Raw genomic sequence first — 24,998 nt, forward strand, 5'->3', positions numbered from 1 at the left:
GAAAAATAATTATTTTAAAGAAACTTTTGTCAATAGATGGCTCGTGTGGATGCAGCTGAAAAAGAAGCCAGTGAAGTGTTACACTCCTTGTTATCCGTGGAACGAATAGAAAAACAGGAGATTATAGTCGAAAGAGGAGATAATCCTTCTCCCTCTTCGCACTCTTTTCAATCTAATCCGACAAACAGTAGTGATGGTACAGAAGGCGACCCTCAAATACAATGGCACACGCCAGTATCTATTGCGACGCATCCGCTCTTTTCGGCAATTGAAGCGAATAATCAATTTCCTCAGACCATGGACGATCAGCAGGTAGTGGTACCACTAAATGAGTTATACGGAAATTATCAGTTTCACTGAATAAATTCCCTATGACTTTCAGGTTAAGGTTCTTTTCCTTCTGAAAGTCATAGTTTCGATGGACGTTCGACTAACATTTAAATTTATTAACTAGGTGATATGGGAAGGTCACACTATACAAGTGGAACACGAGCCGCAAAACATTGGGACGATTTACACAACGGGTTCAACAACAGAAGCTCCTCCAAGTTCTCCTAAACGTAATAAACCGAAAACTTCGCCTAAGAACAGCAAGAAAAAACCGCCTATAAAGAAGAAAAAGAAAAACGGGGCCACAGGAGCTACCGGTGGTAATATTCCGACAAAGTTAGAAGAAAGTGCCGTACAAGTGAAGGAAAGATTTCGAAGGGGATGCGAGTGTCAAGACGAAAGCTGTTTTAGAGGATTGAATCCGGAAAGTGTGTACAAACACAGACTTAATATTGCAGAACTGACCAAAGCGGAACATGACATGTATTTAATGGGTGTGACAATGGCTTGCCTGGCAAATCCTGACGAGACGGTGCGACATAAAGAAAGGCGAAGATTGCGGGCACAATATGTTTACCAAGGCAGACGCGTATGTTTAGACGCATTTTTGTATCTTGAAAATTGTACACATTACCAATTAAAACGGATAAGGAAACACGTGATGACCCATGGTGTCGCGCCAAGAGTCCACGGAAATCATGGAAAGAAACCTCACAATACATTTTCTTTAGACATTTACAGGCACGCCACCGAGTTTTTAAAGCAATATTTAGAAACCCACACGGGTGAAATTGGCATTGGTAATTTAAAACAGCCCATTCAGCTACCGTGGGATATCACCCGGAAAAATTTACATGACGCGTACAAAGAGTATGGACAAATTATAGAACCCGGTATTAAATTAATGGGTTATTCAACATTTAGGCATTTTATGAAGGAACAGTTTCCGCATGTGAAGTTTTGTAAGGTCGAGCCAAAAACTGCCCTTCAACAGCAACATCAGCACCAAACGCAACATACTCAAGAAGCGCCGCAACAAATTCACACACATGTCATGCAGAAATCTCAAGTGCAGGCTGTTGATCGATCACGTGATCAACAGATACAAAAATCTGTTATTGGTAATGCAGAGGTGCAACAAGTTATACCGCTTGTAGTTGCCCCTAATGACGGTAGTTCTGCACAACATCACCACCAAGCGGCATTTCTCGTTACGCCAGTTCCTCACCAAATTATTCAAAGTGGTAACGTAGTTACGCCACAAAACCCGAATGGACATGTATCGTCAAACACGTTTTCTTATCAGTTAACAAATACAGGTTATGTAATTAACGAACAAGGTAACATTGTCACGACTATGGCAAACGCGCAACATCACACTCCCTATTCATTTAATCGAATGTAGGTCTTTTGTATTATGGAAGCTAAATTGTAAATAGATCAAAGTAGTATTACTTTAGTTTCAGTCAAAAGTTATTTTTATAAAACTAATTTTACATAAAGTAAAAATGTGATATTCATCATTAACAAAAAGCTCATTTTTAGCATGTTCCACTTCATCATAGGTGAAAGTTTGCTAATGATATTGTTAGTGCAGAACGTTTTTGGCAGGTTCTAGAAATGCTCCTTTTTGTGATGTTAATTGAATGTGCTTGTTTGTTACATTGCTCTATACAGCAATATCGTGTTGCAAGCAAATTAAGTTCAGCTTCACAACTTTATGACTAGTTTCTCACCATCAAAAAATAAAAAATTATGTGAATTTAAGGTCACGCTCCTTCCACTTACAAAAATCAGTGTTGTTCCACTCTATAGGCCAGTAAATGAACGTGGAATGCGGCGTACTGTGTAATTTTCCGCGTCTCCACCGAATCGCATGAAAATTTGGATTTAGGTTCCTCTTACCCTCTACTTCAAAGGTGAACTTGAGCCCAGGGTTGCTTTTACTTGGGGGGTGAATGCCACCCCTTCTCGGGGAGGAAAAGAGATACGTTCAAAATAAGTCCGGAAATTGATAAATTGAGTAATTCTAAGCAACTTTTGTTCTATAGAGTTTTTTCACTAAGTCAATAGTATTCGAGTTAATTGCGAGTGAAAATGTTCATTTTTCAGCAAAAAAAACTACGTTTTCAGACGGTTTTTCGCAAATAACTCTAAAAGTAAGTATTGTATCGAAAAAAGTATTCTTAGCAAAAATATAGCTTATAAACAGACAAACAAAATGGTTTATATATGAAGTCTGTAGACCCAGTAGAAGCAAAGTTGTAGCTCATGAAAAGTAGGTTCTCATTCGTCAAATTCCAAATCGAGTACTTCAACGTGAAATAACCAAAAAATGAAGCACTTTTCGGGGAAAAGTTATGAATACTTTTTTAAAGTGTTTGAAAAAACCTTTCTTTTTGTTTTTAAGAAAAGTTCCTAGCGTCAAAACTAAGTGAGTTACGCTCAAAATAAAGTTGGTCCTTTTTTTTTGGTAAAAATAATTGAGGAAATCACCCCCTAATTAGCACCCCAATTGTAATTAAACGTTACCGCTTTACAGTTTACTTTATTTATGTATTGTTTATATGATCTGTAAGTTTGACCGGTGCAAAGTGCTTATTTTTGAAAAAATGTAGTTTTGAAGTAAAAAAAAATTTTGAAATTTTGAAAAGTCTTTTTTTTCCAAATAACTATTAGTGTATTAGTTTAGTTTACTACAGTGGGCAATTTTTCACTAACTAATTATTATATATTGTTTATATGATCTGTAAGTTTGACCGGTGCAAAGTGCTTATTTTTGAAAAAATGTAGTTTTGAAGTCAACAAAAATTTTGAAATTTTGAAAAATTGTCATTTTTTTTCCAAATAACTATTAGTGTATTAGTTTAGTTAGTGAAAAATTCCCCACTGTAGTAAACTAAACTAATACACTAATAGTTACTTGGAAAAAAAAGACTTTTCAAAATTTCAAAATTTTTTTTAACTTCAAAACTACATTTTTTCAAAAATAAGCACTTTGCACCGGTCAAACATACAGATCATATAAACAACAATACATAAATAAAGTAAACTGTAAAGCGGTAACGCTTAATTACAATTGGGGTGCTAATTAGGGGGTGATTTCCTCAATTATTTTTACCAAAAAAAAAGGACCAACTTTATTTTGAGCGTAGCTCACTTAGTTTTGATGCTAGGAACTTTTCTTAAAAACAAAAAGAAAGGTTTTTTCAAACACTTTAAAAAAGTATTCATAAGTTTTCCCCAAAAATTGCTTCATTTTTTTGTTATTTCACGTTGAAGTACTCGATTTGGAATTTGACGAATGAGAACCTACTTTTCATGAGCTACAACTTTGCTTCTACTGGGTCTACAGACTTCATATATAGACCATTTTGTTTGTCTGTTTATAAGCTATATTCTTGCTAAGAATACTTTTTTCAATACAATACTTACTTTTAGAGTTATTTGCGAAAAACCGTCTGAAAACGTAGTTTTTTTGTTGAAAAATGAACATTTTCACTCGCAATTAACTCGAATACTATTGACTTAGTGAAAAAACTCTATAGAACAAAAGTTGCTTAGAATTACTCAATTTATCAATTTCGGGACTTATTTTGAACGTATCTTTTTTCCCCCCCGAGAAGGGGTGGCATTCACCCCCCAAGTAAAAGCAACCCTGGGCTCAAGTTCACCTTTGAAGTAGAGGGTAAGAGGAACCTAAATCCAAATTTTAAAGCAAATCCGTCGAGGCGCGAAAAATTACACGGCAAAACGGTCATTTACTGGCCTACTAGGGTTCTGGGGATTTCCGACCCGACAAAACCTGCCACCAAACTTCTGTAGGGAAAAAAACTTGGTGAGTGTTTATGGCAGTTGTTAGGTGGAATGAATGTCAGTAACGTAATTTCATTGCTCCATCTATTTTTATGGAAATATATTGTTTGCATGTAACCAATCAGGCTGAACTTAATTTGCTTGCAGCAGTGTTATTAGTACAAGGGTATATTCATTTCATGTTCTATGTGAACTTGCCGCTCTTTTCACCTGGTAACTCATTAAGGCACTACTAGTATTATTTTCTTCGATTTCCTTTGTGCAAATGGGGACGACTAACTGGAATGTGTGCATGCGTAAAGCATTCCGGCACTCGGTATTAGTTTAGTAGTGTGTGTGTGTACTCCGTAGATGATGCCAAAACCTTACTACTGTTAGTGTTTATATTTGTTATCATTACGATTATTTATATTGTTATTACTTAGACATTAAGAATGCAGTTTCACGAATGGTGAGCATTTAAGGTTTTAATAAAGTTTTTACTGTTCATGAGGAACTAGTAGTGCCTGGCTGCTTTGATATATAAGTAAGGTATTATGTTATTTTCTAACCAAAAATTCAAAAAGCAAAAATTTGACACAAGTAAAAGAATGTATGTCATAATGATTAATATTATTTTTTTAATGTAAACGTTATTGTTTTGAAGGATCTCATATTTTTAAACGAAAATAAATTTATATCTAATGATGGATCCAGTGTATTTATCTATTTTTTGCGCATTTCTCATAGTGTAACCGAAAGGTGGCTCCCAGATATCACATTGAAATGTTTTTTACAACAGTTGTTCATTTACTTACGGCGTGTCCGTGCTCTTAATTATCAGAATTTTGGAATCATTTAGAATTTTGTTTAAACGGACTTTCAGAATAAAGATGGCAAGGTTAAGTGCAAGAACAAATGGCATTATTTTATTGTCAATTTGAAACTCTCCTTGCACGAACTTCTTTTTTGGTTAAATCAAGGCAATATTGTTATTGTAAAAATAAAAGATGGCTAACATTACTTCTGTTCAATTTAACTGAAGTAGGGTACTAATATTTATAATGGGATATATGTCTACTAGTTGGTAGAATTTGCGCAAAATTGTGCATTTAGTCGTAATGTGGGACTCCCAGATTGGTATGGTTTACCCACTAAAATGCCCCTCTAACTGCTGTTTGTTCCACCGGGAATTGCTACAGCAGCCTCCATATCTTAGGACCGCACCTCGGTACTGCTTTCATTATATCGTGCTGGGATTTCCTGCATTCGTGTTTGTTCCCGCCCTCTCTCTTGCAAGATAGATCTCCGTAAACAATTTTGTCCCAGTTCTCACACCTTCGATGATATTGTCATGGGTAATCGCATGTCCAAGGCCTTCCTTCACCGTTTCTCTTGGAGATCTCCACCTTACACATTCGAACATTGTATGGTCGTTACTCAATCCACCAGTCTTCATTGGCTTCCTTCTGTACCATCACCTGTCAGGAACTGTGTGTGTCTCCTTGTCCATGATTATTGTGACCCCCATTCTTCCTTGTCATCTTTCCATCACCTTCCTGTTCTATCCTTTGGATCTAGCTATCACCGTTAGCTGTCAAGGGGCCCTCCCACCCAGTCTTTAATCCTGGCTCTGACAGTGTAGGGTAGGCTCGGGCGCGATGAAGACCCCACCACTGCCTTCGTGAGCCAGATCGTCCGCCCTTTCGTTGCCCCCTATTCCACAGTACGCTGGCACCTAGATCACTCTTACCCTATTTTTTTAGCGCATTTCCACAAAAAAAAAATGCGCTATTGTGGCCACTTTGTCCGTCCGCTCGTTTTGCGACGCTACTAGTTCTTTATCTTAAGAGCTATTGTTCTACTTTTTTCGCTATTTGGTTCGTTATGGTGTCGAGTCTTGTACCAAAGAAGGAATTTTTTCTGTACCGCTTACAAAAAAAGTTATTGTAAAAAAAACAAAAAACCGTTTTTTACATGTTCCATAATTTTACACTTTTGCCGTTATTAACGATCCTAGAGATCGTTTATAATTTTGCATTGCTATCTGTCGCCTGCCGGTTGGTCTGTCCGTCTGTTCCTTTGTCTGTCTGTCCATCTATCTGTCCGTGTGAACGATAACTTTGTTTAGAAATGTTCGATCGCTTTTACATCTCCGTTAGTTATGAACTAATTGCATGAAATTCAATATGGGCATAGCTTTAGCCATATTAATACGCAACGCCAAAAGTTGAATCGAATCGATTCAAAATTCACAGTGCCCTTTTCGCATCTCGACCATTTATAAACCGAATTGCAAACGCCAATTTCAAAATTTGGTTTTGCGCATGCGCAGTGCCAACTTTTTTTATTTATGGAAGAATTTAAATGAAATTTGATACATAGGCACATGGAATAAAGGAAAATCAAACTTCAGTTTCAAAATTTGGTTTTGCGCATGCGCAGTGCCAACTTTTTTTATTTATGGAAGAATTTAAATGAAATGTGATACATAGGCACTTGGAATAAAGGAAAATCTAGCGCCAGTTTCAAAATTTTATTTTGCAGTGCCAACTTTTTTATCTATGGAACCATTTAAGTGAAATTTGATACTTAGGCGCTTGGAACAAAGGAAAATCTAACATTAGTTTTAAAATTTAGGTTTGCGAACGCGCAGTTCCAACTTTCTTATTTAGAAAAGCATTGAAATGAAATTCTTCTCATAAACTGAAATTGAAGTAGCACGTCAAAAATGGATTGCCCATGTGCAACGCTATCTTTTATATTTGTGGCCGGATTTTTACGATTTTAACAGAAGTTGCATCTTACAAATGGGAAATGAATGCAAGTGGAAATGCGCTTTATGTAAATCGTTTACGATTACTTTTTAACTTGTTTTTTTTTTTGCTAACATCTGCCTGAAGCACGGCGCTATATGCTGACCAAGGTAAAAGCGGATGTCAGCTCTAGGTCGATCACCATATATACCTACCCATGCTTGTTCCCCTTTCCATTAGGGGATTCGTCTGTAAACCACACTAGCCCCCTCAGGTTTAAGGAACAGACGATCTGAGTTCAGCCACTGCTCCCTGTTCTGGAGAGTGACTTGATAACTCTTTGGTTTTACTAAGACAGCTGGGATCATATCCCGCCTGTGCCCATGGCTGCCTTGATCCTTCCATTCGTCCCAATCATTTAGCTGTATGGAAGCCTTCCGGGCCTCTGCCTCCACAGCTAAATGTAAAGGCTCTCGTCCAAGAACTTGCACACAGGCGACCCCTTCTACATGCCCATAGACATACAGTGGTCTTTTTCCTTACTCGCTCAATATGCCCCTTTCCCTGTCAGGCGGGAGTCTATGATGACTCCCAAATAATTCAGAGAACCTCATCTCCGTTGTTCCTTGGCATCTCTTGGAATGCCCATAACCTCTTCATTGGAACCACAGCTGGCACCATCTGGTATCCATATCTTTCTGCGTGGATTGTAACCTCGTTGCCGCATCCGGATATAGGGGACTGGCTTGGTTTGCGCATCAGTAATTATTTGGCCCATTTTGTATCAATAAGTTGTCTTGTACTTTCTAGCTTTTAATTATTAAGCGGCAGAGCAAAGCTATGTAAGCTTTATAGGGGAGTCGTTGGTGTCCGTCTGTCCGTGAACACGATAACTGTCAAACGCTTGGACCGATTTGGTTCAAACTTTGTACAGTTGACCTATATGCCACATGTAATAAGCCTATTGAAAATGGGTCAAATCCAATGACTGCGTGGGGTTACACAGAGGTGCTCTGCCGCTTTTTTAAACGCTCTTTATGGGTTTATTAATTATGTAATTATACTAATCTTCTATGTAGGTTTCTGGAAACCTCTTGATTAAAAAGATTGTAAGCTCGCATATTTGTAAGCACATAAAAGCTTCTGGGAAACCTGGGATTTTTGGTAAGTTCAAAGACCAGATTTAGAGTGGAGGCATTGAGCTCCCCACAGAAGTACCTCCTCTTTTTAGTGTAGTGAGTGTTTGGGCTGTCATAATATAAATGAAAGGTGGCGTTGTAGCTGTAAGGTTGAGCAAATAATTAGATGTAGCATGTAGTAAACAAACCATTACTCAACCTTAATTTAAAATTCAAGGTCTATCAAAATCTGATGTTGCTAATGAACATTAATTTTTCCAAATGGTTTAAGCCCCTTTTACTAAGTACCTAATGGTTAAGGTTTAGAGAGTAGCCCTTCTAACATTTTGTACATACTTTGTAGTGGATCTTTTGAACTTTTGTACTTTACCGTTCAAGGTAGGTACGAGTGAGATTGACATTGGGAAGAAAACAATGCAAATTATTTGGAAATGCGCATGTAACCTATATTTAAGTTCATTTATACATATATTTTAGTTTATTGTTTTGTATGTTGCAGATGCCAAAAGTATTACGGAAGAAATAGAACTTAAAAGTCCTGTTCCGTTTCGAACATTAAACATGGGTGATATTGTCGATATTTTGCGAGCCGAGTATGCGATAATAACTGGTGGGAAATCGAAGGAAGGCTGCTCCTTGATCACATTTCCTGATCATAGTAATTTTCATATGTTAACTGATATTGAATATCAACAACTAATGTTATATTTAACGTCTGTACCTTCGTAAGTCATAAGTGTTAAGGTTTTTCATATTATTCTTAACGATTTTGTTTCAGTTTGCAAGAGGCAGATTTGGGCTTCCATTTAATAGTTGATAGACGAAAAGACCGTTGGAACTCTGTTAAAACGGTACTTTTAAAAATATCCGTTAGTAGAGATTCATTTCATTCTACACAATTTAATAATTAATTTGAAGGTGTATTTTCCTGGCCTTATTCACGTTGTATATGTAATACGGCCGACAAGTTTTTTACAAAAAGCTTTATCCGAAGTGAGCAATAAATTATTCAAGGAAGAATTTAAGTTTCGGGTGATTATATTAAGCACTCTCGATGAATTACACGAACATGTAGATATTAACCAATTAACCTCCGACTTAGGCGGCCTTTTGCTGTATTCCCACGAAGAATGGATACAGCAAAGGATTGTAAGTTTAACCATCGTTGCCAAATATACTTCAAATAGCTCATCACATGTTTTAAATTGGCTACGGTTATTATTATTTTTTCCGACATGCTTTTTGGAGCACCCGGTATATCTGTGTTTTGTGTCATAATATGCGCAATCCAAAAACAAAATCGATGGGTTCGAGCGTATTTGTCCGTTATTAAACCACACCCCCTGTACAACAATCATAGGATCAATATACGAATTCACTTAGGTAATCCTAGCGGAATTCGGTACCTAGTGCACCATTCTCATAATTTTCAAAATTACTATACTATTCTGCACCATCCTTTCACTTGCAAATCCCTACACTTTTGATGTAATGCCTGTTGACCTTATCAGTTCCTAATTGTCGAATAGGACGTAACAGACCATTGTAAATAATATGAGGTCTACTGTCACCAGCATTACCCTTGGTGTCTGACAGGTATTCATCTTAGGAACCCTCTATATATAACCAAATTGAATGAAGGTATCATCAATACTCTGATTACACGCACATTTACTATACCTGCAAAGCTAATGAAGTAAGTGCTTGCAGCCACGGAATTAAAAAAAATAGACTTAACTGTGGTTCTTAAATAAATATTTTGTCCTGTTTTTTTGGACGTGATCATCAACCCTGCATTAGTATAGCAATTGATGGCATTCAACGTAAAAGGTGTGATCTTCCTTATCTGGTTTCTATTCAGTTTTAGAAGATTCAGATTTGCCGAGGGACTGCAGTCCTGACCGGATGGAACAAGAGTACTGTTTTGCAAAAAATACGGCTGCGTTTTAACGTTCGCCAAACAACTTGCCCCCCTAATCCTGTACATTCTATTTAAAACAAGTTCCCTTTCTTTGCAACTTCTGCCTCCACTTCTTTAATAAGTTAATGCGTCGTTGCACGATAAACTGCACCTGTGTTTTTTTATCTTGAAACTAATTAGCGTATGCAGAGATAACAACACTTTTTATCTACGCCAATTCTTACGCAATTGTTTTCAGGTAACAAATAAACAATATACAAAAGTAACAATACAGAGGTTTTAACTTCTATACCTTCATAAATGCGTTCATTACCGAGCAAACGTGTATAATGATATAATAGAAGTGCAGGTTTAACATTAGTTTCAGTTTTAGAAGTATTTGTACACTTATTACCTATATGTGCCTATATAAAACTTATCATTAGTACCACAGAACCATCGAGAGCGCGCGTTGCAGTAGCCGCTACCTTTTCAAAGTAATGCAACAAGGAAGAACGAGTAAGCTGTAGTACTAATGGACTTGTTTTATTTATAACCATCATGTACTGGAGAAGATGGTTATTATTATTATTCCAAAAAATTCCACAAAAATTGTATTCATCATAAATGGGATAAATATATTATTATTATTATTATTAAATTAATAACTGATACAAAACAAAATTGACCTTGAATTCAACCAATATGATCGAATCTTGCGTCCAATCTCAAACTACAACCAACTTTTCATAACAATCTAAATGGCTCTGTGACCTTTATAATGTTCATTGCGTCTGTTTAAAATTTAATTAAAATTAAATTGTCATGAGCTATCTGTAGTATATTTATATCTGTGGATTAGCTATATACAATAATCACTTTATTATAATGCTACGTTTTAGGCTCTTGAGCAATTTTCCTTAATAACCCAAAGAGTTTCGCACGCATTAGATGAATTTACAAAAAAAATTAACGAAACCGAGTTCCCCAATAATGTAGACTCGACGCAGCAGTTGCTCAACCAACAAACTTCAATATACTCCGAATTAAAAGAAGAAATATTAACAGCGGCCAAACACGGTGAACAGTTACTTACCTCTATTAGGGAAAATTCCGGGAAAAAGTCCGACACAAATTTTCATTATCCGGATACAATTGCGAATGTTTTCGCGGTTGAAAGATTATTGGTTCAATTAGAGGAAACGGAAAGGACGTTTGACGACTTTTGGCAACAGCATTCCACCAAATTGCGTCACTGTTTAGACCTCAGGAGGTTCGAACAGGATTTTCGCGAATTGCAAATTAATTTCAATTCTCATTTAAAAACGATGTCGGAAATGACGGAAATTGGCGATAGCGTAACTAGGATCGAGACGTTAATTCGAGAAACGGCGACCTTTCAAAAATTATGTACTGTCGACATTGAACGTGCGGAAGAAGTCATTTCGTCCGGCGAACGACTGCTTAAAATTAAAAACTCATTCCCACACGAATGTATCAAGCCTAAATGCACCGAATTAATTTGCATACGCCACTCACTAATGGAAAAATTATACACACGGATGACTATGTTGACAGAGTATAAACTTTTATTAGGAAAAATTGAACGTGTAAGTACATAAAAAACTTGAATTTTCGTTTGTGAGATAATGCTTGTTTCAATTTTTAGGCGAAGGAATGGTGCATAAAAGGTCTGGCAATTGTAGATGAGCAACAAATGGAGGATCTATCGTGCTCGGCGGAATTAGCTGAACAACAAATTTTAGAAATTCAAGATTTTTTAAACTTAGGCGATTTTAAATTTGATAATTCGGAAGATTGTAAAACACTCCTTCAGGACTTTGTTCCTTCGGAAGTAAAACGTATAATTACACAGGTGAGTTATTGTAACAGGGAAACATTTATGGTGTGCAATCATTTATCATATTTTTATTTCAAGCTAACGTGAATCTCGTTCTAACCCTTATGTGGTTCTATATTTTTGTTCTGTTCTTTTTTTTTGTATTAGTGTACTAAAGTATATACTCGATGACCCATCACGCACGAGCCTTGGCTTATGTGATTGTTGCCAATTTTTCATTATATTCAATAACCATATATTATGCTAAATAAATACAAAATACAAATATATGTATATACGCGTCCATTCGGCTAAGTGCAGTTCATACCAGTTCAGCAGACACAACTAGGGAAGGATGATAACTGATTTCACTTATCGATAACATAGTCGATAAGCATCATATATGCTCACTTATGGATATATTTTACTGATCGATATATCAGTATCAAAAGTGGATGGTTGGTAACCTATGCATCCGACACTGGACTATCCTTTAGTGAAGTATCTACAGATTGCACGCGATTTTGTTGAGTTGTAGAAACGGTTGGTATATGAATGATCCTCTAATAGCTGATGGCGTGCGGGTGCATAGAATCTTGTTGAATGTTCCACCTTTTTCCAGCTATTTTAATTCCTCACCTCAGTGAACTTTATGACTACAACCAAAGAGTATGGTTACTCTTTGCTACAACTATTTTAGAAAAAAGTTTCCTTTGTATCAGAAAAGTGGGTTGATAGTTTATGAACCTTTTTGGCAGAGAGAGGTGAAAAGGTAGTTAAAAAAACTTTTTTTTTCAGATTCTCGAAAGGATAGCTGATCTAACAGTTGCTTGCAATAAACGTATAGCCGCGTTAAAATTAATAGTTAATAGTTTCTCTAAACCCGCTCCAGTGATATCTTTTGACTCGAATAAGTCAATTCTTCGTAAGGCAAACACCATCTCCAAGGTGCGTTAATTGTTTATAAATAGTGTAAACTAACTTCTGTTTTAGATAGAAACAGTTCCTGATAATTCTGTATCGGACAACGATCAAAATTCCTCTCCTGAAATCGACGTTGCTCAATATGAAGTTCGAAAAGCGAAAAGAGGGCATGTCTTAAATGAGTTATTGGAAACAGAACGGATATATGTTTTAGAACTCCTTTCTATATTAAAGGTAATTTTGGTTTGTGAGCATATCGTAATGTTTTAACTTCAAATGGATTTAAAGTGCTTCCACTTAACAATGTCCGTTACAAGGCGTGTACGAGGGCGCTACAATTTTACACTGTACATTCTAATGCAAAAGTTGTAAATATAAATACATCTGCATGAGTTGCATACCATCAAGGGGTTTGAAGGCATACTGTAAATATGGTTTAAATCTTCACTATACGAAACCATTCATCTTCATCGGAACTGCTAGCATAGTAAATTGTCAATACCCTCATCTGTTAACCAATCGCTTCCTACATTTCTTCATTATGTTGCGAGCTTCAGAATGAACAACTGTATACTTAACTGATTTGTATTAATCAAAGCGTGTTTTAATATATATACATGAGTGTTCGTAATTTCACGATTTTTCTTTAAGATTGGAAAATATTAAAATGAAATACAGTAGGCCCTTGGGAATCCGGCAGCCAAATTTTTTCGCTTAGATTTGGATTTTTATTTATTTGTTGGTCTTTACTTTGAAATGGGTGGGGTTTCAGCCAAAGGTGCTCTACCAAATCAATTCACTATACATTTACACTGGATTCCGGATTCGAACCAGGGAGATTTGTGCATTCCAATAAAGGGTAATTAGAAATGATAATATTACCATGAGCCTTAATCACTGATAAACAATCGTTTATGAGGGAAAGAGATAGCAGAAACAGTTAAAGAATATATGTAAGAAATTTTGGTTTTTATTGATTACTCAGCTTATAGACTTGAAGGTAATGAGCATTTGTTCATGGTCTTAACTAGGGATGTTATGCAAGTGGTTATATCAGAACAGAATTCGGAACCTGAGTTGACATTTTATTTTGATGGTTATTACTCTTATTATTATTATCACTATTATTATTCACATAAGTGGACTCCTATCAGGTGCCTGTACTGCAATCTTAAGGCTTATAGTCCATAAAATGAATGAACTCAAAGATATATAATCGCAGGAGCAACATTAATATAATGGCTCTTATATTAATGCTGCTCTGAGGTTATATATAGTCGCCTAACGTTTCTGCTACGACTGTGGGTTTTGTGTTACCGATCTTGAAACATTTCTGGATGCCTTTTCACTCCCTCACAGTGACACAATATATGGCATCCCTTGCAAAGTGGTTCTACTTTGTTGACCACTTTGTGAGGTGGCTTTCCATTCGACAATGACCTTTTAGGAGATCTGTCAAAAGTCTTTAGCTATTTGGGCGGAGGGCACCTTTAGGAGCTCTTTGGTTTGTTTTTTACCAAACATATGTTCCTCCACTGCCATTCTTTCAATATGGCTTTCATTTTATTTCGTACTCTAACATGACCAATTACATATACCACAGTTGCCATCGCATAGAAGGCATATGTTGATCTTCTCTGGCCATTTGACAGTATGCGCGGGCACATATCAGCTTCACGTTACTATTTTCCGCATATTGGTCCATTACTCTATAACATCATCTGCGCGCATGAGTTAATAGCAAATATCACTGCCTGGAATATTGTAGGTTACTCTAGAGACCAAGTGCCAGTTTGCATCCGTATGCCTCCCATCCTCCCTCAACTGTTATGGATCAATTGGTATTGTAAGGTAAATTTAATTAAGTCATTTATTTATTTACAAGTAATTAGTAAATTTATAACAGTCTTGAAATGAATGGATTTATAACAGTAAAATATTATTTATCACTCGCGAATACATAATTTATAACAACGCGAACCATTTTTTACTTCGGCGTCGAAATTGGAACTGAACTGAAACGTCCGCCTTCGTTCATTATCGCAAATGACTAATCTTTCATAGGGCCTCGATGGCTATAGAAACTTCTCAAATGTTTGCTACAGTATAGTAGACGGTTCCGGCCAGTACTTTGCCCTGTTCCCTTGTTGGTATAATTATACTATAAGATACTTTCTTCATTCTGTCAGGAATCATTTCCGTGACCTGTATATTGAAAATGATGCAATGTCTTCCTGTGGAATAACAAAATTATATTATTGCAGGGTTACAAAATGGAAGCGTTGTCAGAAGAAATGCAACCAATCTTACCTCACGGTTTATTAGATAAGATAGATATATTATTTGGAAATTTAGATGAACTTTATCATTTTCATGGAGATATTTTTTTGAAAGATCTAGAAAACTGTATTTCGACAACAGATCTGGTAGCTTTATGTTTCGTGCAAAGGGTATGCGGAGTGAACCGATAAACGTGAAGTAACTTTATTTTTTTAGAGGGACATGTTTTACCAATTGTATAGTTATTATTGTCAAAATATCCCAAGATCAGAACAGTTACGTGAAGCTTTAGTAGACACAAATTTATTTTTTCAAAGGTGTCAACATAAATTGGGCCATAAGTTACCACTAGCCGCTTACCTATTAAAACCAGTTCAAAGGATAACTAAGTATCAGTTACTTCTAAAGGATCTTCTCCGTTATTCGGATGAAAAGAAAAGTTGCAAGGAACTGCAGCAAGCGCTAGATTGCATGCTTGTCGTGTTACGATGTGTCAATGATAGCATGCATCAAATCTCTATCAGCGGATTTCCTGTTGATTTATCGCAGCAAGGTGACCTACTACTTCAAGGATCCTTTTCAGTGTGGACAGAGAATAAAAAAGATTTGAAGCTGAGATTGAAACCAATGAGAAGGCACATATTCCTATACCAAAAGGCAGTATTATTCTGTAAGCCTACAAATAAAACGACACATAATAAATCTATGTACCATTTCAAACATTATCTAAAAATGTCTCAGATTGGTTTAACCGAATCGGTCAAAGGTGACATACGAAAGTTTGAGCTGTGGTTACAAGGACGACAAGAAGTGCATACAATCCAAGCAAGCACGGTGGAACAAAAACAGATGTGGGTTAATGAAATTAAACGGGTACTGTTAAATCAATTGGAGGAGCTTAAGGGGGAGAAAATTAAACAATACACTGCTAATGCACACAAGTACGTTAATCTTATACCATAATGATGTTTGACAATTCTATTTTAGAGCTCTTCGCCAAGTGACCTCCTGGGAAAAGCAAAAAATCGGTATAATTCCTCAACTTAATCATCACCGCACTATGAGTTGTGACACGGATTCTCACTTACCTACAACAAACTTAGACGATGACTCTATAGAAACAATAGAGAGTGGCAATTGGTCATCTGACTGTAGCAATAGTGACGATGAGGAGCATCAAAATACAGCAGTTGTCGTAAGTCACTTCTATTTTTTTTTAAACGATCACCCATATAAAATGTCACACCTCATGACTAATACAAATAAAACTGCTATACTTTAGTGAATCTGATTTAATTATTCTTAACTTAATTGAATTTAAGATGTAATTTAATTTAAGTTACGCATGATGGATTATTTCATTGACTAAATTAACTATGAACCTCAGAAAATACCATTTAGTACGCACCTGGATTTCTGTGCGATGAGACAGACAAAAAGTTTCCCTTTTACTGATATCACATGTGTACTGCACATTAGACGACTCAGACTCGCGCATCATTCCTAGGAATACCGCCAATATGCGCGAGGCAGCCATGGAAGTGGTACCTTCACGTGCGGCTGCAGCATTTGCCATCATTTCAGTATATGTTTTAAAAAACAAGAATCGAACGATGTCGAAAAGGGCAATGCCGTTGGTGGACAAAAGAAATATTTCGCTATAGCGCCTATTTTTGACGCGCGCGTAAAACACTAACTGGTTTACACTGCGTGAAAAGTCCGTGCGAATCTGATTTAATAGCCGTTCAAGACTGATGGACCGGCCGCTTGTTGTGTATCAGCCTGGAGAGTCGTGGTTCGCGCTCCTGAGTGCGACTCGCTTATGTGCTCGATTTTCCCTCGTCTGTCTGTCTGTCTGTCTGTTCCATCGAGATCTCAGCCCCTGGGCCACCTAAAGACTTTGGGTTTTTGTTAATTGATAGCTGCTATGGTCTATATTTGCCTGTTACTCATCATTTACAGTTGTGTTACGCGACTTTTTGTGCAATTTTAATTTTGTCTTTTGTATGTTATTGGATAGTTTGTACGCGTTGAATAATAAACATTACTATTAATATGCCTAATTTGGTGTAGGGACACCGCTTGATTTTCATAAATCTTGTTGAAGGCATTAGGCAGGCTCTTTTTTTCTTAGCTAGAGGATTTAAATGCTACAGCAGGGAGAAAAAATACTCTTACGCTGACTCTTTCTCAGTATGAGATTTTAGATCAAATATTTCGTTGATCAAACAAATTCTTGATTAATTGAAACGATCATATTTTCACATATTCCCTGTAGAATAGATTCTCTTGGATATTGAGATCCCAATGGATATACAGTAGGCGCTCGGTAATCCGACACTCAACAGTCAACAGCTGACTCACTTTACAATCTGGCACTACCCACTCTATAATCTGTACTTTAAGTACTCTGTTACGGTAAGAATCATGTGATTCCCACATAGTACATGTAGTATATAAAAGATGCTTTATATCCCATATAAATCCACTAATCTGCCATAAACGAAAAAATTTGGGTGCCGGATTACCGAGCGCCTACTGTACTGTATGGTATTTTTTTATTCATTTGCCCTTATTTTTAAATGGGCCAAGGCTCGTCAACCCAACACACTGTACATTTGCAAAAATACACATTCGGAACAGGCACCCTCAATGTCATAGTGGAGTATTTACTCTTCTAGGCCAAGTGAGCCCACTATATACTATTTCAAATCAGTCATCTCGTTATTGTAGTTATTTGCTCTTCAATTGTGTAAATTTGTGACAATTTATCTGGCGCGTAGTAATTCAGGGACGTACTATTTTGTATTTTTGTGATATATTTGGAGTGGAAATATTGTAAAATTAAAATCCAACTTCATTTTAGGTAAGTTGCTTGATTTTTTGACACATACGCGTATTTGATATTTAATTTCACTTTTTAGGTAATTAATGGTACCAATTCATTTAACTTTTTCGTGCTTTGTTAAAAAATGTAGAAGGCGAGCAATTTTTTGTTTTTTTTTTAGTTCCGGCGACGTAGCTGGGTTAATCCCCCACTTTTGACATATATGTTAGGCGCAAAGACCGAAAACGGCCATTGAGCGAAAAAAACGGTCACAACGCGTTTTGGGTGATTTCACTTGACCACGAAGCGTTCTTGACGTTTTTTTCGGTTTGTGGGCGTTTAAAAACAGCCACCTCGCGTTCTGAATAATCTAACTGTACCATTACGCGAATTCGTGTTGCGGCTCTTAACTGTTTTCAACCACAACGCGTTCTAAAAATACCAAATATCAGTAGAACCCATTGTGACTAGTTTTTCCAATAGCTACGACGTGATTATTAAACATTCTGGGTAGTTTTTGTGAAACGGGAGGAAACTTTATTAGCTTAGGAACCACAACTTACAGAGAGCTACATACGATTTTTTGATACTATCTCTTCCTTGCGTAAGTGTTCTTTATTTATTTTTGCAAGAGCTGTTGGAGTGGCATTTTGAGTTACATTTCACGTCTTTGGATTTGCACTTGCACTTTTTGTCGTTGCAGTATCGCTTGCAATTGCAGCTGACAAACCCCTGTGTGCTTCCCGACGATTTCCCACAATGGGTTCTGAATATTTACTATTTTTTAGAACGTGATGTGGACGTTGTGGTTGAAAACAGTTAACAGCCACAACGCGAATTCTCGTAATGGTACAGTTAGATTGTTCAGAACGCGTAGTGGCTATTTTGAAACGCCCACAAAGCGAAAAAAACCTAATGAACGCTACGTGGTCAATTGGCATTACCCAAAACGCGTTGTGGCGGTTTTTTTCGCTCAATGGCCGTTTTCGATCTTTGCGCCTAACATATATATCAGATCAAAACTAAATTTAATGCATAATAACCTTAGCAAGAAGGTTGTAGACTAGACTAAGACTAGAGTGATGAAGAAACGATTAAGTATTTTTCTTACTCCAAATGATACAAGCCTGGTGGAAAGATATGGTATCACCTTTCTTGACAATAAACATTACGTAAACAGTAAAAAGCATTAATATAAAATTCGCAGGTTTCATAGGAAAGTGAAGCTCAAACTGTGTGTGAAGAAAAAGGTCACACTGCTTTCTAAGATTAAGTTTGCTTTTGCCTCAATATAGTATAAATGGCTAATTTATAAAGGGGGGACCTTCTTGACATTGTTTCTATTCCCCAACACCTGCATTTACTGATGCTACGGTAGTAACTCTACCGAATAAATTCATACCATGTACATATACTTAGTTTTGCAATGGGTACCTATGTACACAGGTGTGCTGCTCTGACCATTAAGCGTCTCCTACACAGCTATATATGTTGATCATCTTTCCATACTTCGGGTAAACTCATGGTGAACTAATAAATGAAGTGGGAGGAAAGATGGCAATCTTTGCCAAAAGTCCGAGACAAAGGACCAAAAATAGTGTGTCATAATAGTGTGAAATAAACTGAAAAAAGTTAAAGTATGAAGAGTGAATAAAATGACTGCCCCTCATCTAATCAAATGCGCAATCCAACATCAGCAAATCCTGAGAAATGCGAGTAATTAACTTAATCATCATCATTTTTTGCTTACTGCTATTTCGATTATGTTACGAATATACACGGTGGTGCATTTAAAACAATGCACCTATTATAACTGGGAAACAGAATGAAAGTTGTGGTCAGATATGTTTAATAAAAGCCACATTACATTTCCCAAGATATTATGAGTGGATTGTTTTCTGCTCTCCTGTATTGATAAATGGTTTTTGCTGCCGTTTATGCTTGCTATTATTTCATAATGGTCCATTTGTAACGTTAAATTTTGTTTTGTGTGAAGCTAAAAACAAACATAACAGTAAATTTAACGTTACATAGAAAGAAACAGCATATAACAGTTTTGTGCCTGCAATATGTGTATTTTTTTTTCATTATTCATGGGAAAACGAAAATAATCTGTAATAACTGAAATCATAAAAACATTGTAATGAAACCAATTGAATTGTGTAAGTGCTGACAAGATTATTGCGATTGTAACTGTTTATTGCAGATTGTTTTATTTCATTTTTAAGCATAATATGACAAACAATGAACGGTCGTAGGAGATTCCAATTTCAGATTATTGAGCAAAGATATACTTTTAATACACTTGTTGTTTTTCACTTCATTCTGCTCCAAAGTATTGTTTATTCACAAAGAAATTAGTGCCAAAACCCAATGTGAAAATTTAAATTCATTTTTACATTTTCTGTTTTAAAAAGATTGAAGTGAAGTACAATACCAATGTGTGCATTTTGAGTCTTGCCATGTTTGTTGATTACTACAAAGGTTTGCTTCAACGAACCTTCTCGAAAATACCAGAGAATGTTTGTATTATTTTACAATTTGCGAGGGGGGCGCTCTATAGGTTGAATTACTTTGGTACAACTTCAATTGGAATTACGCTTGATATAAACAAAATGGTAGTAGTGTGTTTTTGTTTGCCTAACCCGTTTGATTGTGTGCGTGTGCATATATGTAATAAACCTAAAATGTTGCTTGTACATCACTGCACCAGTAGCAATCCTAAAAGCACTTTTTGTATAGTTGACACGTTATTTGTCCTTTTCAGAGTGGCCGTTATGTAGCATTAGCTGATTATTGTGCAATGGGCATTAGCGAAGTAAATATGAAAGATGGTGATATAGTGGAGTTACTCAAAGTGGGTTGCGCTGGATGGTGGTTTGTCAAATTAGTTGGTAAGTGAAATTAATCTATCGTATACGGTCCAAGATTGCATCTAGAATTGGTGCAGATAACGTTATTTCACACAATGTTTTGAGTGAAGTCAGAAATATAGAAGTAACTATTTCATTTACAAAATCTATTGGGAATTAAAGACACAACCGGTTTAATCAGTATAAATGTGACAGTCACATTTGTCACACACAATCATGACTCGTACAATTATCACAGAAAAGTATCCGTCAGTCAGTGCTCAAGTGGTGAGTAAGCAGCCCATGCGACATTAGATACAACCCTATAAGTAAAGCTAAAGGGACATGTTCTTTTGAAGAAATAGTGCCCCGTCCCTCTAAATTTGACCAGTGCCATCACAAAAAAAAGAAAATGCACTGCTTGTATCATGCATTTTGATCTCCGTATTATCCATTATTCATTTCAAATCAAGTGTGTATGTGTAATTCACGATATTTAAGGCTACCCCTGCACTATGCTTACCTAAGAGACTTTTTTCATTTCTAGACATCATGCTTTTTGAGAGCTATAGTTATAAGCTTCTGCTGCACTCATGGTTCACTCTTGAAGTTGAATCGATGTAAACTATTTTGTAATACAGTACTGTGGGATGTAGCTACCAACATTATTGTACTCCTATTATATTTGGTATTCAATTGACATATTATGGACGCGATGGCTTAGTATTGAAAAATTCAGAAACTATTCAGGATAGCTATAGGGACCTGAAATATCTACATTTGCGCATTTTAATTCTCTATTCTATATAGGTACTTCCTATACAAGCTGGGGAAACTCAATAATGAATTATAGATCAGTGTCCAATCCTCAATATCATTTACCTTATACATCTAGTATGGTTATTTTTTCATTTAATCACTTCGGTTGTGTAGTACAACCAGTTTAGACTGTTTAATGAGTATATTCGTATAATATCGTATCGTTTCTTTATAATGCAACAGAGTTGCCAGTTTACTTGGTCCCAACTGTATCTGATCTCAAAATATGTACAGGGTGAATAATCTGTGATATTGAGGATTGGACAGTGATATATAATTAGTGATCAAGTGAACTTAATTGAAGTTCAATCATAATTATATGAAGCATCCAATCCTAAAATCCCCACTCTCCCTTTTTGTCTTTACCCATTGCCTACATTTTGACCCACTCCATAGGGGCAATGGTAGCGAGACATCTTATTCTTATCTCTCTTATCTTATTCTTTAAACATAGTGCACAACAGTACTACATGGGTGTACTACAGGTTGTATAATGTTAGTGATATTTTCTGATTGGACACTTTATACAGAGTGGCCCAACGAGAAGTATACAGAGGGCTTTTAGGGTATTAAATTTAGAAATTTCGAAAAATCCTCGAACACGTCAATTTTGTATTCGAGGGGGACAACTTTTGGAATACAAATCACAAACCCAAGTCTTCACCCCTCTACGTAGGGAGCTTAACCCCTAAAATATTAAATGGAGTCCTATGGCAAATGACACATTATTTGAAAGCCAATTTAATCTTGATTAATAATCTGCTTTGCTTTTTAAATTCTATTGATTCGTTTCGGAGATATTCGCATTTGAAATGGTTTTTTCCCCCTGATTTAAGTCCTTTAGATTACTTCTTATGGGGATATTTAAAGAATAAAGTTTATGCTACTCCGCCCGGAACATTACATGGGTTGCGATCACGTATAACCATAGTGTAAGAATAGAATACACTATGGTATAACTCAACAATTTCGAGCGATTACCCCTGAAATCTTGCAACATGTACGGCAGCGTTTTGAAGCAAATCTTTATTATTGCATGAAAGACAATTCGAGCATTTATTGAAATAAATGTGTTTAAAGTTATTTGTTATTTTTTGCACAATTTAAACCTTGTATTAAAATTTAAAAATTTTAATACAAGGTGACTTAGATCGCATTTGTTTTGGTTTTTTTAGAAACCATTTCAAAGGCGAATATCTCCGAAACGAATCAATAGAATTTAAAAACCAAAGCAGATTATTAATCACGATTAAATTGGCTTTCAAATAATGTGCCATTTGCCATAGGACTCCATTTAATATTTTAGGGGTTCAGCTCCCTACGTAGAGGGGTGAAGACTTGGGTTTGTGATTTGTATTCCAAAAGTTGTCTCCCTCGAATACAAAATTGACGTGTTCGAGGATTTTTCGAAATTTCTAAATTTAATACCCTAAAAGCCCTCTGTATACTTCTCGTTGGGCCACTCTGTATAATAATTATGATGGAACTTCACTCTTGATCACTAATTTTCAAAGTATCTTCTATATCTTTCATTTGTTCATAAAAATGACATTGCATTAAAAAACATGCGAGTATTAAAAGAAACAACAATTCATATACAATCTAAGGATACAGTGAAAATTAAAAACAACAAAGTGCTACCTACTTTCGGCATTTTTGGAAGTGCCATTATTTTGCAAATATTTTACAATCGCTGCAGCTTTCGGAAGTATGTAAGTACGAATTTTCAAAACTGACCTAGAAAATTTTCCCAGAAACTTTGAACTATTGAAAATTAATTGGAGCCGATTGGTAGTTCTCAATCGGGTACTAGTCCATTAAATAGCATTCCTACACAGTGTCTGTCGAGGGTTTCGTTGGAATAAAGCTGATAGTTTTCATAACTTTTGAAAAACTTTGACTGATTCTGTTCTGTTTTCAGGAACTTCAATTGAGGGATGGGCTCCTGCAGCATACTTAGAGAATATACATAGAAAGACTTCACGCAGTTCTAGTCGCAGTCATGATAAACTCAGTTAAATTTGTTGTATAAATGCAACTAGATATTTCGATTTATCATTTGACTTCTTATTCATTAGAAGTGTTTATCATTTGAATCTTGTAAATTGATGATAGGTTAGAATTAAGTTTCTACAATTCATTTTAGTGTATTTTAATTTATTTATTACAGTCTATCCAAAAATTATTGTTATTGTGTTTATAACGACATACAGTTGTTGTAAGAAAGGTATTCTTATAACATTTTATTAAATTTGTCATTTATAACTTTGTTTTATTAACAAGATGCTAAAATATTTCAATAAAGTAGCATGCAAGTCACGCATATCTGTGAGGACGAAGAAGGACCACAATTTTTCTTACGAATTTTGGCTTAAGCTAAAAAGTTAAGTTAGTGACGGAGGACTTCTCTGACCAGGATTGCCACAACATGCATTCTCGTAGTTGCAGTGGTGCTGTTTTTGTTCCAGGTTTGGGTGTTGGAGCCACCACTGCAGCTAAAAGGAATCTTAGTCAAGGCAAAGCTTCTAATCACCCCACTGTAGCTTCAATAATATAACAGACCTTAGAAGTACTGTTGACGCATTTGCAGTTTTCTTGTTTATACATGATGTTTAATCATTTTACATTGTTTTTAGCGAATTCTAGGATTGGAAATGTCATTGGTAGAAAATTATCGTGTAACTAGCCCACTTGCCGTCTATCGCTACATTAAACTGTACTTAATACGGCCCTGTACGGCGTTGGGTAGCCGTTGAAAATGGCGGGAATTTTAAATTCTCACAAAATTACAAGCTTGTACATCGCAAATACGCTTATTATTATCATTGTTGGAATAAACAATGCTATTACGCAATTAATAATATACAAAATGAAGACGAATTCTATTTTTTTATAATTTTTGATCATGACAATGTGTGGGGAATTAATATTTTAGGTTGGCAAGTTGGCAACACTATACAGTGATCTATAGGTAGTTCCTGAAGCCGTCGCCATTTCAAACTGTCTGTCGCGGTATTTTGTAGAACAATTTCTTTTGGAAAATGTTCGAAGAGGATTACATAGTTAAAACAGAAATTGAAGTGGAGGTAGATACAGGTGGAGTAGATCTCTCGGAATATATAAAGGAAGAGGTGGGAGAAGATGTAAGCGGAGGTCAAGCAGGATGTTCCAGTGTAGCGGATACCAGTACGAATACTCAAAAGACTAACAAAGATCGTAAATTTAAATGTGGGCAGTGTGACTATGCGACGACGTATAATTACTCTTTAAAGAGACATTTGCAGATTCATAACCCGGTTAAGAATTTTACATGTGAAACCTGCGGCTATGCTACGCATTCGCAATTTGTCTATAAAAAACACTTGACGATTCATAGAATTATAAAAGATTATAAATGTTCTGAATGTGAATACGCTACAAACAACAAGCAGTTGTATAGTCAGCACTTATTTAGCCACAAGGACACTCAAGAATTTAAATGTAAGAATTGTGACTATGCAACTAGTATAAAATCACGATTCAAGCAACATATGTTG

General features: G+C 36.0%; 2 protein-coding genes across 4 annotated transcripts; both read left to right on the forward strand.

Annotated features, from left to right (window-relative positions):
• LOC116166189 lies at positions 1-2,264 on the forward strand. 2 transcript variants are annotated; one of them, XM_031481054.1, is made up of 2 exons: positions 1-315; positions 455-2,264. In XM_031481054.1, the coding sequence occupies exons 1-2, from the start codon at positions 37-39 to the stop codon at positions 1,733-1,735; spliced, it is 1,560 nt and encodes a 519-aa protein (XP_031336914.1). In that variant the 5' UTR covers positions 1-36; the 3' UTR covers positions 1,736-2,264. The 2 variants fall into 2 exon arrangements, with proteins under 2 accessions (XP_031336914.1, XP_031336915.1); XM_031481055.1 differs by having other exon boundaries at positions 1-312.
• Positions 2,265-8,414: 6,150 nt separating this feature from the next.
• On the forward strand, positions 8,415-23,727 carry LOC116166188 (guanine nucleotide exchange factor DBS-like). Of its 2 annotated transcripts, XM_031481052.1 has the most exons (13): positions 8,415-8,459; positions 8,520-8,745; positions 8,799-8,889; positions 8,939-9,169; positions 10,823-11,530; positions 11,590-11,796; positions 12,559-12,708; positions 12,754-12,918; positions 14,949-15,134; positions 15,181-15,905; positions 15,952-16,159; positions 20,559-20,685; positions 23,384-23,727. In XM_031481052.1, the coding sequence occupies exons 1-13, from the start codon at positions 8,435-8,437 to the stop codon at positions 23,479-23,481; spliced, it is 3,147 nt and encodes a 1,048-aa protein (XP_031336912.1). In that variant the 5' UTR covers positions 8,415-8,434; the 3' UTR covers positions 23,482-23,727. The 2 variants fall into 2 exon arrangements, with proteins under 2 accessions (XP_031336912.1, XP_031336913.1); XM_031481053.1 differs by lacking the exon at positions 20,559-20,685.
• Positions 23,728-24,998: the final 1,271 nt, after the last annotated feature.

Source organism: Photinus pyralis, unplaced genomic scaffold (assembly GCF_008802855.1).
Source record: "Photinus pyralis isolate 1611_PpyrPB1 unplaced genomic scaffold, Ppyr1.3 Ppyr1.4_LG3a, whole genome shotgun sequence".
Classification (NCBI taxonomy): Eukaryota; Metazoa; Arthropoda; class Insecta; order Coleoptera; family Lampyridae; genus Photinus; species Photinus pyralis.

What these genes read in the sequence shown, in the direction of transcription:
- LOC116166189 (XM_031481054.1), top strand. Translation starts at nt 37, where the DNA reads ATGGCTCGTGTGGATGCAGCTGAAAAAGAAGCCAGTGAAGTGTTACAC. An exon ending in CCATGGACGATCAGCAGGTA is followed by an intron (nt 316 to 454) that starts GTGGTACCACTA and finishes TTTATTAACTAG; the next exon opens with GTGATATGGGAAGGTCACAC.
- LOC116166188 (XM_031481052.1), top strand. Translation starts at nt 8,435, where the DNA reads ATGCAAATTATTTGGAAATGCGCAT. An exon ending in TATTAGGAAAAATTGAACGT is followed by an intron (nt 11,531 to 11,589) that starts GTAAGTACATAA and finishes TTCAATTTTTAG; the next exon opens with GCGAAGGAATGGTGCATAAA. An exon ending in AACTCCTTTCTATATTAAAG is followed by an intron (nt 12,919 to 14,948) that starts GTAATTTTGGTT and finishes ATATTATTGCAG; the next exon opens with GGTTACAAAATGGAAGCGTT.